The sequence below is a fragment of the Dipodomys ordii genome, unplaced genomic scaffold (assembly GCF_000151885.1).
Source record: "Dipodomys ordii isolate 6190 unplaced genomic scaffold, Dord_2.0 Scaffold216, whole genome shotgun sequence".
Classification (NCBI taxonomy): domain Eukaryota; kingdom Metazoa; phylum Chordata; class Mammalia; order Rodentia; family Heteromyidae; genus Dipodomys; species Dipodomys ordii.
This window is the reverse complement of record NW_012267432.1, coordinates 609479-625475: the sequence shown is the minus strand read 5'-3', so window position 1 is coordinate 625475 and position 15997 is coordinate 609479. Positions and strand designations below refer to the sequence as shown.

Sequence of the window (15997 nt, the reverse complement as noted above, 5' to 3'; positions counted from 1 at the left end):
AGCATAGGTCTTGACTCAAAAACTTTTGCTCCTGAGGTCCAATACTTGTCCTGGATGCCCTTGACTCATTTCTTGCCCCCACAATCCCACTCCCTGATGCTCCATCCAGTGCTTGTGCAGATCCTCCTGGGTCCAGTTCAGTGGCTCAGTCTGCATCCTCTGTGGTGCAGCATTTCTTGTCCTTTATTTCTCTTTGCTGGGATTTTCTCTCTTCAGATGTTGTCTGTAAAGGAAGTTGACAACATGGTAGTTTGTAGAGAGGGTTGGGGAAGAGTGTTATGATTTGAAAATTGTATATTCTTTTACTCATTATTTTCACATCTCTAGAATTTTCACTTTATCCTATGTGATTTGACCATAAGGAATTTCTTTGTTTTATCTTTTTATTTTCACATTTTCCTTCTGTTCTTCTTTCCTTCTTTACTTGTCTTTCTCTCTCCCCTTCTTCCCTCTCTCCTCCTTCCTTCCCTCCCTTCTGTTCTTCCTTCTTTCCTTGTCTTTCTTCCTTCCTACCCTCCTCCACCCCTCCCTCCTTCCCTTCCTCCCTTTCCTTCCTAGTTTCTTTCTTTCTTCTTCCATCCCTCCTTTCTTTTCCTTTCCTCCTCCTTCCATCCTCCTCCTCCCCCTCCTTCTTCCTTCCTTCCTTCCTTCCTTTTTTCCTTCTTTTTCCTCCCTTCCTTTCTCCTTCCCTCCCTCCCTCTCCTCCTTCCTTCCTTCCTTCTTTCCTTCCTTCCTTCCTCCTACCTTCCTTCCTTCCTTCCTTCCTCCTACCTTCCTTCCTTCCTTCATTCCTTCCTTCGTTCCTTCCTTCCTTCCCTTTTGTACTTGCTAGGCAGCCACTCAACTACTGAAGTTAATCATGTAGCCTTTTTTATTTTATTTATTTTGAGATAGTGTTTTGCTTTTTGGACTGAGGTACCTATACTAGGTTTAATTCATATACCACCTCCCACAGGATGTCTTCCTTCCTTGGTGCTTTCAACTGTAATTATGCTTGCCTTTTGAGTAGCTTTCTTTTTCTGACATCATCATAAACTTCTTTTAGGTTGAAAGAGTATTTTTTCATTTTAAATTCTGCAGCATTACCTTGATTATTTTCTACATAAGATAAAAGTGGGAGCTGGGTGCCAGTGACTCACACCTGTAATCCTAGCTACTCAGGAGGCTGAGATCTGAGGATCACTGTTCAAAGCCAGCCTGGGCAGGAAAGTCTGTGAGACTCTTTTAAAAAAAAAAACCCACAAGAAAACCAGAAGTGGCACTCTGGCTTAAGTGGTAGAATGTTTGTCTTGAGCTGAAGGACAGTGCCCAGGCCCAGAGTTTAAGCCCCATGACTGACAGAAAAAAAGGGGGGGGCAGAGCTAGAACATTTCTTAACCACATTTCTTCCTTCCTTTCCTTGAAAACTGCTTGTGAACAACAAACAAGTCTTATGCTATTATATGTTCTCATAGTACATAACATGAAGTCTTATATCCAGTACTAAATGAAATTTTACACATTAAACCTAGGATTGGGATGGTCTATGTAATTGGAATTTGATTCTCAGATAAATCAGCTTGGTTTTTTTTTTTTTTGGTCTACTCAGAGTTTATAAACTTGGGCTAACATCTTGGAGTCTTGGTTTTATTACCTTGGAAATGGTGATAATGATTGTATTTCTTAGTTTTACACTGAAGTAAATATGAAAGTTGTTGTATAGTACCTTAAATATGCACATATTGAATTCCACCTTAGGTGAGTTATCATTGGTGTTATTACTTGTCTCCTGGTTATGCTTGCTCTGTTGTTCTGAACTGAAGCAGAATTGTTCTCACACTCCTTGTTTACCTTGGGCCTTCTTGGTCTTTACAGTCATAATTTGTTTTCTTGGGTGGTCCTCTTGCTTATGTGAGGACTATCATGTGAGAATAAGAAAATGACTTGATGTCCCACAAATTGCTAACTGCACACACATTGTGTTTATCCTTGCTCTGTCTGGCATGTTGTGAAGCCTCCCACATGCATCCTTCTGAAAGACCACAGGAGACACATCAGTGACCTGTGGCTATATCATGCCAACTGCTATGTGACTGATTGTCCCTGACTCCCAACAACAATTACCCCAAGCAGCATTTACATCCAACATACATACAACAATTACATGCAAGCAGCATTCTTAGGGAATTATCTTGGCTCCTGATCACATGGTGTGCTTATGGATGCTTTATTGTTTTGTTGCTTCTGCCTAAATCAATAAGCAGAACTGCCACTCTCAGTTCAGCTGAAAAATAATAACAACAGAGTAAACAGGTCCTCTCAGTGTTGTCTTATGTATTTTCTCCAGATAGACTCATTGAGGACTCATTTTAATTCAACTTTCTTTCGTGGGGGGTGGGGTGGGGATAGAATTGCTCTTGAACCTTTTCTCAGAACTAGCTGTGACATGACACTTTATTTGCAGGAAAAAACACACTTCTGAAGCATTTTTAAGGGGGTAATAACATCTCTTCTTGCTGGCATCACCCTTGTCTGTCTCTCTCCTTGCTATCACACGCAGTATTTTCTTCTATGCAATTATGTGAGAGCCCCAAAAGCTGAGCCTTGGGACCCTTAAGGATTGGGAGCTTGGAAGACCATGTCACAACATACTCTCAGAATGTTGAGAGCTTCCTGAAAAGGTCAATCAGTTCTGGCTTGATAGGAATCTATCCTGGGTGTCGGTTAATTCAACCCCAAACTTTCTGAGAGTTTGGGGATAGATAAAATTTACTGCTTACCTTTACTTCCTAAGATAAGGAAGTCATTTATGACTTGAGCAAGATTGTATCACATGATTGATGCTTGTGATTTCACAGATATTGATACCTCACTTTGTGCACATACGCTCCTGAACCCTACTCAATAAATACTTTGTAAAATGGACCTTGGGGACCTGAAGTTGGTGGAAGGCTACAAGTTTCCTGGTACCCAAACCTTAATTCCACCATCTCATCTCCCTTACTGCCTTGTCCCTGGACATGGCAGGTTGTGACACAATTATTACTCAACTGAGGATCGTGGCAGAAGTGCATGAACAAGACATAATTGAGGCAGTTACTGGAGTCTCTTTAGGATCTTTCCTTTCATCCAAGAGGAGGTAGCATGGTTGGGAGGGTAATATATGAACAGCTTTTCTCTCTCTAGGTATTATGTCTGGCCAGTTCTAACTTATCTAGGTATTGCGTGAAGCTGATACCCAATTCAAAGTTCCCTTCAGAAAACAGAGACAAGTTGAACATGACACAGGCCACGTCTCGCCCAGTTATGCCTTATCACTGGAAACAGAAGGTTCTCCTAGTCCTGAAACATAGACCATGTGAGATCGAAAAGCGAGACTGTGCCTGGAAATCATCCCCAGTGCCCTCATTCCTGCTGCTCTATCTGGAAGTATTTTCCATTACTATGTAGAGATGGCTTGCACTTATCCAGGGAGGGAATCAGATTTTCATCCATCATGTCCTACCATTAATAAGAAACATTTCATTGCACATCATATTTTTTTCATTAAGCCATTGCATTGTAGCTAACTACAAAAGTGATATGTCTTTAAGATGTTATGATTTATGACCCATTGCTGTTTGTGGTCATAGGATAGAATTTACCAGAGATGTGAGAGAGCAGGAGGTAGAGAGTTGGGGAAAGGCTGGCGAACAGGTACAGTGCTTAACCTTAGAAAGGAGGAATACGTTCTGGTGTTTATGGTTTAGCAGAATAGAATAGAATAGCAGAATTGAATCAACAAGAGTGCACTATATATCTCAAAATACAGAATTTGATGTATTCATCATAAAGAACTGATAAAAAATTATAGATTGAGGTGTGGATCAACTGCCTGGCAAGTTCAAGATCTGAATTCAAACCTTAATACTACCAAAAATATTAAGGCGAAAGATATACAATTCCTCTGACTTGAATGTTATCATACATATAAGTATGAAAGCATACATAATATGCATATATACACACATATATATATGTATACATTAAACATCATATTATGGCCAGGCATCATTAGCCCACATCTGTAATCCTAGCTACTCAGGATGTTGACATCTAGAGAGTCATAGTTCCAAGCTAGCCCTGGCAAGAAGGTCCACTAGATCCTAGACTCCATCTGCCAAATAACAAGTAAAAAACAGGGCTAATGGTGTGGGTCAAGTGGAAGAGTTAATAGTTGAGTTAGCAAGCCAAGTGAGCTTAAGGCCCTGAGTTCAAAGCCTAGTACCAACAACAAAAAAATCATACACTATGTGCAAATATTATATCATTCCAAACATAAACTTAGTTTTATAAAGGATGCAGACACAGAAGAAATGGAAAATAATAATTCAAGCCAACGGGATTTTGTGTTAAGTGAGATAGACCAAGTACAGAAAGACAAATATCACCTCATTTCACTTCTATGCAGAATCTACACTAAACAAAAAATGACATAGGACATGATTGTAGAGAGGGAATATAAATATACACACATACATACATATACATATATATGGGGAATCTATCTCTCTGCCTGCCTGTCTGTCTGCCTGCCTGTCTGTCTGTCTATTGATCTATCTATCCCATAATGAATCCCACTTAAAGTATCTGAAAAAGGACTTAGGACAAGGGAGGGGTTAATAAATAGTAAAGTGAATGTACAAATAGTAAAGTGAATGTGCTCAAGGAATGAATTTGATCCAACTATATTACATACATTCTGTAAGTGTGACCATGAAACCTCTTTGTACAATTAATCTATGCTCATACAAGTAAAAATTTAAGACTTCCAAAAATATTACTGATCGTTTTTGACTTAAGGTGGTTTAACTTACAATGTTTTGACTTTCTGATGGTGTGACAGCAGTATGCAGTAGAAATAAGGTTTCAACATTTGAATTTTGTTTTTTTCTGGGCCTGGGATTTGTGGCGTGATGCTCCCTTGAGATGCTAGGCCACAGCAGTGACTGCACCTCCATCAGAGCCCTGATCACCAGGTAAGCAATGGAGGCTTCATATCCACAGCACTCTGTCACTGAGCCATGTGTTGCCTGGGATGTGTGCATATTCAATGTGTTTGCACTTATACAGTGTTTTCAGTTGAAGATGTTCATCATTGTGAAACCCTATGGGGTTTAAACACACACACACACACATACACAAACACACACACACACACACACGGCAGGAACTACCAAACACCTCTCAATCCTAACTCTCAATATTAATGGACTTAACTCTCCAATTAAGTAGCATAAACTGTCCAGTTGGATCAAATAGCAAGATCTTTCTAGCTCCTGCCTTCACGAGTCACACCTTGCCCATAAAAACAAACATATTCTGAAAGACAACCCTGAGATACCACCTTACCCCAGTCAGAATGTCCCACATCCACAAATCAGCCAACGACAAATGCTGGAGGGGATGTGGAGAAAGAGGAACCCTATTACACTGCTGGTGGGAATGTACACTTATACAACCACTTTGGAAAGCAGTCTGGAGGGTCCTTAGAAAGCTAAAGATTGACCTCCCTTACGACCCAGTCATACCACTTCTAGGCATCTACCCTGAACAACAGGAACCAATATACAAGGACACGTGCACCTCCATGTTTATTGCAGCACTGTTCGCAATAGCTAGGATATGGAAACAACCTAGATGCCCCACCACAGATGAATGGATCCAAAAATTGTGGTATCTATACACAATGGAATATTATGCAGCCATTAGAAATGACAAAATAATGGCATTTGCAGGGAAATGGATGGATCTAGAAGGAATCATGTTGAGCAAGGTAAGCCAAGAACGAAGAGACAAACGGTACATGGTCTCCCTGATAAGTGGATGCTAAATCCAAAATGTTAGGTGATATGACAAAACTAACAGGACTTAAGAAACAAAGAACTCCCACTCATCTGGTTGAACCACTACTAAATATCCCCATGCTGCTGATCACATATATGGTATATAACATGTGAGCACCGTTATATATTACAGACTGTTATAGACAATTTGCTCCAGGAAAGTTAGAATGAACTTGTGACTTTAAATGAGCATCATTATTCCACAATACTGTGAATTTCCGGAAATTATGTAATCACTTAATCACAATAAAAAAAAGAACCTCATGGAAGGGAGGGAGGGAGGGGATGGTAGGGGGAAAAATGGAGGGGGTAACAATGTTCAAGAGGAAGTGTACTCATTACCTCACTCATGTAACTGTAACCCTCTATATAGTATCTTTACAATAAAAAAAAATCTAAAAAAAAACATATTCTGAAAGTTAAAGGCTGGAATAAAATCTTCCAAGCAAATGGCCCCCATCAACAGGTGGGAGTTGCAATCCTAATAGCAGATAAAATAGATTTTAAATTAAAACTATCGAGAAGAGATAAAGAAGGTCATCACACACTAATCAAGGGATTTCTCCTTCAGGAGGATATTACAATTCTAAATATCTATTCATCAAACAATGGAGCACCCAAATTTATCCAAGAAACACTACTTTCCCTAAAATCTCACAAAGATCCAAACACATTAATTGTTGGGGACTTTAACACTCCACTATCCCCCCTCGATAAATCAACCCGGCAAAAAACTCAAGAGAGAAATCTCAGATCTAAACAACTGCATAGATCAAATAGACTTAACAGACATCTACCAAATATTTCACCCAACAGCATCAGAATGCACGTTCTTCTCAGCAGCACATGGAACATTCTCCAAAATAGACCACATTTTAGGTCACAAAGCAAATTTGTCCAATTTCAGAAACTTTGAAATTATGCCCTGTATTCTCTCATACCATAAGGCAATAAAATTAGAACTCAACACCAAAAGCCATCAAAGAAAGTCCTGTAACACATGGAGGCTAAACAACACACTGTTGAACCACCAGTGGGTCATGGAAGAGATTAGAAAGGAAATTCAAATGTTCATGATATTCAACAAAAATGAACACACAAATTATCAACTCCTCTGGGACATAGCAAAGGCAGTACTCAGAGACAAGTTTACATTCTCAGAGCTATAAACAAATTGGAGAGATCTGGAACCAGCAATTTAATGAGACACCTGAAGCTCCTTGAAAAAGAGCAGCAAGCTAAATCCCAAACCAGCAGATGGAAACAAATAATTAAAATTAAATCAGAATTGAATTAGAATCTAAAAAAACCATAGAAAAAATCAACAAAAGAAAGAGTTGGGTGTTTGAAAAAATTAACAAGATCGACAGACCCTTAGCAAACCTTATTTTAAAAAAAGAGAGAGAGAGAACAAACCCAAATAAACAAACTCAGAGATGAGAATGGAAATATCACCACAGAAATGACCAAGATTCAGAACGTTGTAAGGGAATACGTCTCAAACCTTTATGCTAATAAGTTTGGGAATCTGGAAGAAATATCAACATGCCAAAACTAAACCAAGATGAGTTAAACCAACTTAAGACATCGAAATAGAAACAGCAATAAGAGACCCAAGAATAGTCCAGGACCACATGGATTTACAGCTGAATTCTACAAGACCTTCAAAGCAGAAATACACGAATACTCCTCCAACTCTTCAATGAAATTAAAAACGAAAGTTCACTTTCTAACTCTTTCTATGAAGCCAGCATAACCTTCACCCCCAAACCAGGCAGGAACTCTTCAAAGAAAGAGAACTATAACTCCATTTCTTTGATGAACATCAGTGCAAAACTTCTCAACAAAATTTTGGCCAATTGACTTCAACAACTCATCAAAAAATCATACACCATGATCAAAACAGGATTTATTTCAGGGATGCAAAGCTGGCTCAATATCTACAAATCAATTAATCTAATTCATCACATCAACAAGCACAAGGATAAGAACCACATGATTATTTCAATAGATGAAGAAAAAGCATTTGACAAGATCCAACACCCCTTTATGATGAAGGCTCAAGAAAAACTAGGAATCCATGGAACATTCCTCAATATAAGAAAGGCTGGGTATGACAAACCTACAGTCAGCATTATACTTAATGGCGAAAAGCTAAAGCCATTTCCTCTAAACTCAGGAATGAGACAAGGATGTCCACTCTCTCCACTTCTCTTCAATTTAGTATTAGAATGCCTAGTTACAGCAATAAGACACGATGCAAACATAAAGGGGATCCAAATAGGGAAAGCTGAAGTAAAACTCTCCCTCTTTGCAGATGACATGATCTTGTATTTAAAGAATCCCATGAACTCCACTCCCAAGTTACTCAAGTTGATCTGAAATTTTGGCAAAGTAGCAGGGTATAAAATTAACCCTCAAAATCAACGACTTTTCTGTATGCCAACTATGAGAAGAGTGTGGCTGAAATCAGGAAAGCAACTCCTTTTGTAATAGCCCCACAAAAAATAAAATACCTAGGAAAATGGCAATACTTCCCAAGGCTATCTACAAATTCAATGCGATACTTATTAATATTCCAGCCTCATTCTTCAATGAAATAGAAGAAGCAATCCAAAAATTTATATGGAAAAATAAAAGACCACGAATAGCAAAAACAGAAAGACTAGTGCTGGAGGAATACCAATACCAAATTTCAAACTCTATTATAAAGCCATAGTAATCAAAACAGCTTGTTACTGGTGCAAGAACAGACCTGAGGACCAATGTAATAGAATTGAAACTCCAGAAATGAACCCACAGACCTATAGCCATCTAATCTTTTATAAGGGAGCTAAAAAAATAGGATGGAAGAAAGACAGCCTCTTCAGTAAAAGGTACTGGCAAAATTGGTTAAATTCCTCTAGACAGCTAAAGCTAGCTCTTTATATATCTCCCTGAACCAGAATCAATTCCAAATGGATCAAAGACCTTGAAGTCAAAGCAGACACCCTGAAAACATTACAGGAAGGAATAGGAGAAACCCTAGATATCCTAGGCACAGGCTGAAACTTTCTCAATAGAGACCCAGAAGCACAACAAATCAAAGAAAGGTAGGACAAATAGGATTACATGAAATTGCAGAGCTTCTGCATGGCAAAGGACATAGCTAGATAGATCAATAGAAAGCCCAGATTTGGAGAAGATCTTCACTAACCATACAATGGATAAAGGTCTCATGTCTAAAATATACTTGGAACTCAAAAATTAAATCCCCCAGCAACAAATCTTCAAAGAAACAACTGCCTGATAAACAAGAGGGCTAAAGACTTAAAAAAGAAACTTCTCTGAATAGGAAATAAGAATGGTCAATAGACATATGAAGAAATGCTTAACCTCTCTAGCCATAAAAGAATTGCAAATTACTCTGAAGAGCAAAGAATGATGGCTAATAGACACATGATGAAATGCGAATCAAAACAACATTGAGATACCACCTCACCCCAGTTAGAATGGCAAAAATCAAGAACTCTAATAACAACAGATGCTGGAGGGGATGTGGCCAAAAAGCAACCCCACAGCATTGTTGGTGGGAGTGTAAACTTGTTCAACCACTTTGGAAAGTAGTATGGAGGTTCCTCAAAAGACTTCACATAGAGCTCCCCTATGACCTAGCAATCCCACTTTTGGTCATTTACCTAAATGATCACAAACAAAACCATACTAAAGCTACCAGCACAACTATATTTATCACAGCATTATTTAGCATAGCTAAGATAGGGAACCAACCCAAATGACCTCAGTAGATGAATGGATCAAGAAAATGTGGTATATATACACAATGGAATTCTATGCCTCCATCAGAAAGAATGTCACTGCCCCATTTGTTAGGAAATGGAAAGACGTAAAAAATTATATTAAGTGAAGTAAGCCAGGCCCAAAGAAACATAAGTCCCATGGTTTCCCTTATTTGCAATTACTAGTATATGTCTGAGACAAGCAGAAATGGTCAGCTAAGCTGATGTTAGGCAAAATGAACCTCAAGATAAGGACTCAAATGGTTTTTCTTTCTTGCTATTGTTTCTAACATATTTATAAGATTATTTCTTTGTTGCTTTGTATGTCCCTCCCCCATGGTATAACCCCTGTTTTCACTGTATTTGATGTTGGTATAATTTGTGGAGGGAAAGGGAAAAAACAAATTATTTAAGTATGGATACAGGTGGACCCATTGCAACAATGAGATGTACAAGTCATTGTGTTGAAAAACAAACTTTACAACTTTGGTGGGGGGGGATGGTTGGGGGGAGGAGGGGGAGGAGGGGGGGAGGATGGGAAGGGATGGGAAGGGGAAACAAAGGAGGAGGCAACAATGCTTGATAAGAAACGTACTCATTACCTTGCTCATGTAATTGTAACCTCTCTGTATGGTTTTTTCACAATAAAAATAATTTTAAAAAATTTAAAAAAAGAATTGCAAATTAAAACAACATTGAGATTCCACCTCACCCCAGTTAGAATGGCTATAATCAAGAACTCTAATAACAACAAATGTTGGAGAGGATGTGGTCAAAACGGAACCCTATTGCATTGTTGGTGGGAATGTAAGGTTGTTCAACCACTTTAGAAAGCAGTATGGAGGATACTCAAAAGACTCCATTTAGAGTTCCCCTATGATCCATCAATTCCACTTTTGGGCATTTACCCAAATGATCACAAATAAGGGTATACTAAAGCTACCAGCACAACTATGTTTATTGCAGCATTATTTACCATAGCTGAGATATGGAACCAACCCAGAGGCCCTCAGTAGATGAATGGATCAAGAAAATGTACACACACACACACACACACACACTCACACATAATGGAATTCTATGCCTCCATCAGAAAGAATAACATCCCCCATTTGTTAGGAAATGGAAAGCCTTGGGGGAAAAAATCTATTAAGTGAAGTAAGCCAGACTCAAAGAAACATAAGTCCTATGGTTTCCCTTATTTGCAGTAATTAGTATAAGTGTAGGGCAAGCAGAAAAGGTCAAAAGCTACGTACCTTTGACCAAATAAGATGTTAAGTGAAATGAGCCCCAAGATAGGGACACAACTTGTTTTTTCTTTCTCGCTGTTGTTTTTAATGTATCTAAAATGTACTATGTGATTTTTTTGTTTATCTTGTATGTTCTTCCCCCTTGATATAACCCATTTTCATTGTATTTTTTGTCAGTGCCCTGCATCTTATATATACATTTTTCTAATTTGGGGAGGGGAAGGGAACTAACAAAATGCTGAAACAAGGATATAGGAAGACCCACTGTAACAATGAGATGTACAAGACACTATGTAGAAAACGAACTTTTCATCTTTGGGGGAGTGAGGAGTTGGGGAGGTGGGGAGGGAAGGGATGGTAGGGGAAAAACAAAGGAGGAGGTAACAATGCTCAATAGGAAATGTACTCATTACCTTACTCATGTAACTGTAACCACACTTTTTTATTCTTACAATAAAAACATATAAAAAACATACACAGTCACAAGCAAAATAAATCTTTTTAATTGATGTATACACATTTCTCATAGCAAGAGGCCACATTATGACATTCTTCCCATAAGATACACTTTGGTCATATTACCCTTCCAGTACTCCCCTCCCCCTTTTCTTTTCCTTCCATTTTCTTAGTGGTTCCCCCTTTACTTTCATGACCTTGCTTTTGTTTCCACTGCTGCCCCTCCCTCTCCCCCTAAAGAAATCAGTATGAAAGGACCTCAAATAATTAAAAAAAAATAGAACTTTCATCTGATCAAGCCATACAGTTGAAGAATCAAAGTCACTTTACTACACAGCCATAGACTCACATCTATTGTGACACAATAGCCAAAGTATAGAATTAGTCTGGATGCATACCAACAGATGAATGGATAAATGTGGCTTTTGTGTCTGAAATAAGATTCTTATGTCGTGCAGCTAATAATGTTTGTTTCCCAATGTAAATGCTCTTTATTTAAAATGTTGTCTTGATTTTCTTCCAAGAATTTTCCCTTGCTTACCATTACTCTTGTATTGAGGTTTGTATTCTGCATTTTCTTTCACATTAGCTTGGAAATTGGTCCTATGTCCCAAATGGCCTTAGTAACTGTGGACATTTGGGAAGGAAGGGCAGAGAGGAGCTTAGGGCATGGAAATGACCTTTGGGGCCTCTGATGGGCTGGGCTAGAGGTACAAAAACTAGTGGCATTCACAGTACAGCCTTGTTCAGCTGCTAGGTCTGGTTGAGAACTCGGAAAGCTTTTCAGAAAGGAATGAAGAGGCATATAAGTTGCTCTATATACGCAGGAAGAAGACTGTGGTAGTAAGACGACAACAGGTTGGGTGTTTCTGATTCAGATCTTGCCGATTTCCCTAAATTGTGTACATTTCTGCTTCTCTATTACGCAAACTTTTGAAGAGTTTTTAGGGTGAGAGTTTAAAAATTATATCTGCATCCTTCTATTCCTTCCTCATTGTTTATGATAGCTGGAAACCAAACAGCCATTAAGGTGTTCATGTTCTCAATCGCAATTCAGATTCACTAGAGGAGTCTACCCTGGAGGCCAGTAATCTCAGCTATTGTGATGATCCTCCTGGATTCTCATTCCACTTCTCTTCCCTCTTAGTGTTCCTTCACTCTTCTGGCTGTGCAGAATACCTTTCCCATTGTTCAAGCTGTTAGGTCCCCCTGAAGACTCCATACTGGCTATTGAACCAGTTTTTTTTTTATCTTTGATTTATCAGTGTAGGAGAAAAAGTTTACTTGGTATCTGGAATCGATTCACAGGAGGCTGTAGAAATAAACTTATGTGTTAAAGGCAATGGGAATCTGGCCAAAGGTAAGTCTGATTTACAAGATACATAGATTTTTACTAGGCTTTATGCATGAAATTGTGGGGGTTTTCTAATGCCACTCTATCTTCCCTCTCCCATTATTTTTTGTGATGTTTAGGCTTGAATTCAGCCTAATAGAGCACCTGAAGGCAGCAGGTGCTCTACCACTTGAGCCACATGTCTATGCTTTCTGTAATGGTTATTTTAAGATAGACTCTTATTGCCCAGGTTTGCCTGCATGGTGATCCTTCCATGCCCAGTTTTCTCTGATGGGTCTTGTAAACTCTTCCCCCGTTTGTGTGTGTGTGTGTGTGTATAAAACACATATTATATTACATTCCATATACATATTATGTATTACATATAAACTACCTCATATATAATAAATATATAATATGTACATATTATATATCAACTATATACTATTAGGTAAACTAGGACAGTTTTGTTCCCAAATACCCCTTTATTCATATTGCTTCTCACCTTTGAAAAACTAGCTTCTGCTTTCTCATCAAAGGGAGGGCTCCAACACTCATTAGGACTACTTTATTGTTTAAAAATGTCTGAGTTTGGGCTTTCTTACTGCGTTAAAACAGTGTCACTGGGGCATACCAAACAATGCTCAGAGTTAAGATTTAGCATAGAAACATTGTAAAGGTTAAATTCACGAAGTTGTTTACAGCTTGTTCTAGTATATCAGCCCAGGAATCCACAGCAAGCCATTCGGTCTGGATTTGTGATTAGTGGACACTTCATGCGAAGCCAGCCAAAGCTATTTATCACTGTTGAAGTAGTACCATTGGAGTAAAAAGAGCTGAATCCTGAAATTGCTTGTACTCATTTTACCTTCTTGTCAAAGACGTAAGGAGATTCTTATCATATCGTCTTATCACAAAAGTCAATTTTTTAGAAATCATTTTTTCCCCTGCAAATGGTACTAACTCTAATGAAGTTTCAAAGATCATCTGGTAATGCAACTTTGGCCTGATTTCTCCTTTACTTGTGATACTGTCTTTTGGAAGAAGTACCAAGACAAATATTAATATGGGACCTATAACTAATCTACTCTATCAGCAAGGTCTGCCCAGATACTTTTATTTACAGAGCCAGAAAAAGCTGATGGCTGGGAGTTTCAGACTTCATGCTTGCTATTTTAGCCAAAGACTTTAATCATTTTTGGCTTTGTTTCTTTACCTGTATAGTTGGAATATAATGAACTTCTCTTACAGGGAGGATGACCATATACCCTATCAACGAAATTGGGCCTAAACCAATTAAGAGGCAGAATAAACAAAAATGATCCCACGCAAACCAGAAAATATTGGCTTTGGGTGAATCTTACTTAGGACTTTTAACAAAATGCATAGTTATATAACTATAAAGCACTTAGAACCATGCTAGATACTAAACTACAACTATGTTTAATGATTCTTGGAAAATGAATTAGCCCCTTCTGGCTGTTTTTATTATATGGATATATTTATTTTTGTTTGTCTCCTTAGGATTTCTGAACTGGCAGGCCTGATCAGCACACAGCACATGGATGCAGAAAACAATAGCTCTTATATCCAATACCCTGACTTTCTCCTCATCTGCTTCCCTAACTACCAGAGTTGGCAGCACTGGCTGTCTTTGCCCTTCAGCCTCCTCTTCCTGCTGGCCATGGGGGCCAACATCACCCTCCTCCTCACCATCTGCCTGGATAACTCTCTGCATCAACCCATGTACTACCTGCTGAGCCTCCTCTCCCTGCTGGACATGGTGCTCTGCCTCGCTGTCATCCCCAAGGTCTTAGACAACTTCTGGTTTGGCAACAAGTCCATTGGCTTCTCTGCTTGCTTTCTGCAGATGTTCATCATGAACAGTTTCCTCACCATGGAGTCCTGCACGTTCATGGTCATGGCCTATGACCGCTATGTGGCCATCTGCCACCCTCTTCGCTACCCTTCCATCATCACAGATCAATTTGTGGCCAGGGCTTCTGTCTTTACTGTGGTTCGTAATGGCCTTCTGACTCTGCCCATCCCCATCCTTTCTTCCAAGCTGAGATACTGTGCAAGAATCATTACAAACTGCATCTGCACCAACCTGTCTGTGTCCAGACTCTCTTGTGATGACATTACTTTCAATCGGCTCTACCAGTTTGTAATAGGTTGGACGCTGCTGGGGTCTGACTTTGTCCTTATTGTGATCTCTTACTCCTTCATCTTGAGAGTGGTGCTAAGGATCAAGGCTGAGGGGGCAGTGGCCAAGGCCCTGAGCACATGTGGGTCCCACTTCATCCTCATCCTCTTCTTCAGCACGGTGCTGCTGGTTCTGGTCATCACTAACCTGGCCAGGGAGAGAATTCCTCCAGATGTCCCCATCCTGCTCAACATCCTGCACCACCTGATCCCTCCAGCCCTGAACCCCATTGTGTATGGTGTGAGAACCAAGGAGATCAAGCAGGGAATCCAGAACATACTGAGGAGGTTGCAATAGGTAAAAAGGGTGCCACCTGCCCTTAGAAGTATAAGTTGTTAATGAGAAATCATTTGCATGAGGCATAGCAAATTTAAATATTCTCTGCATGAAGGAATTTGGATTTTATTTTCCTTAATGTTGCTTTTGGGACATTCAATGGTGGCTCTTGTATACTATTGTGTTGAAGAGAACCTTAGGATTTTGTACTCTGAAGTTGTCTGAGAGTGCTCTCACCCTCATCTATGTAAGAAGAGCTTGGCAAGTCTTAATTCCAGGTATCTTGAGTGATATTGCTTGTCAAATGAAGAATAAATTGGATTCCAACACGTCTTTAATTTTTATTTTTTATCGCTATTATAAAGGTAATGGACAGAGGAGTTACAGTTGTACATGTCAGGTAAAGACTACATTTCTTTTTGGACAATGTCACTCCTTCCCTTGCTCTCCCAGTTTTCCCGTCCCATCTCCACCCATGAGTTGTATAGTTCATTTTCAGCATAATGAGTACCATTGGTGCATTTGTTCACCCTTTATCCCTCCCTTACCCCCTTACTCTCTCAAAGACAGAAAAATGAATAAGGAAGAAGAAAAGAAAAGAAAAAAATCAGTAGCAAAGGAAAAAAAACCCTCTTGTTTCCATTAGATCCTAATACTTTTATTTATTTATTTTTATTGTGAAAATGCTGTACAGAGGGGTTACAATAACATGGGCAAGATAAGGAGTACATTTCTTATCAAGCATTGTAGCCTCCTCCTTTGTTTCCCCTTCCCATCCTCCCCCCCACTCCCCCCTACCGAATCCACCTCCCCCCCACCACCGAAGTTGTAAAGTT

General features: G+C 39.2%; 1 protein-coding gene across 1 annotated transcript; it reads left to right on the top strand.

The window, feature by feature from the left end:
- The first annotated feature begins 14240 nt into the window (after positions 1-14240).
- LOC106000334 (olfactory receptor 56A4-like) lies at positions 14241-15182 on the top strand. Its single transcript, XM_013035586.1, has one exon. It carries the CDS (start codon positions 14241-14243, stop codon positions 15180-15182), a length of 942 nt encoding a protein of 313 aa, XP_012891040.1.
- Positions 15183-15997: the final 815 nt, after the last annotated feature.

Bases quoted from the DNA above. Each gene is read 5' to 3' on its own strand.
- LOC106000334 (XM_013035586.1), top strand. From the start codon at position 14,241: ATGGATGCAGAAAACAATAGCTCTTATATCCAATACCCTGACTTTCTC.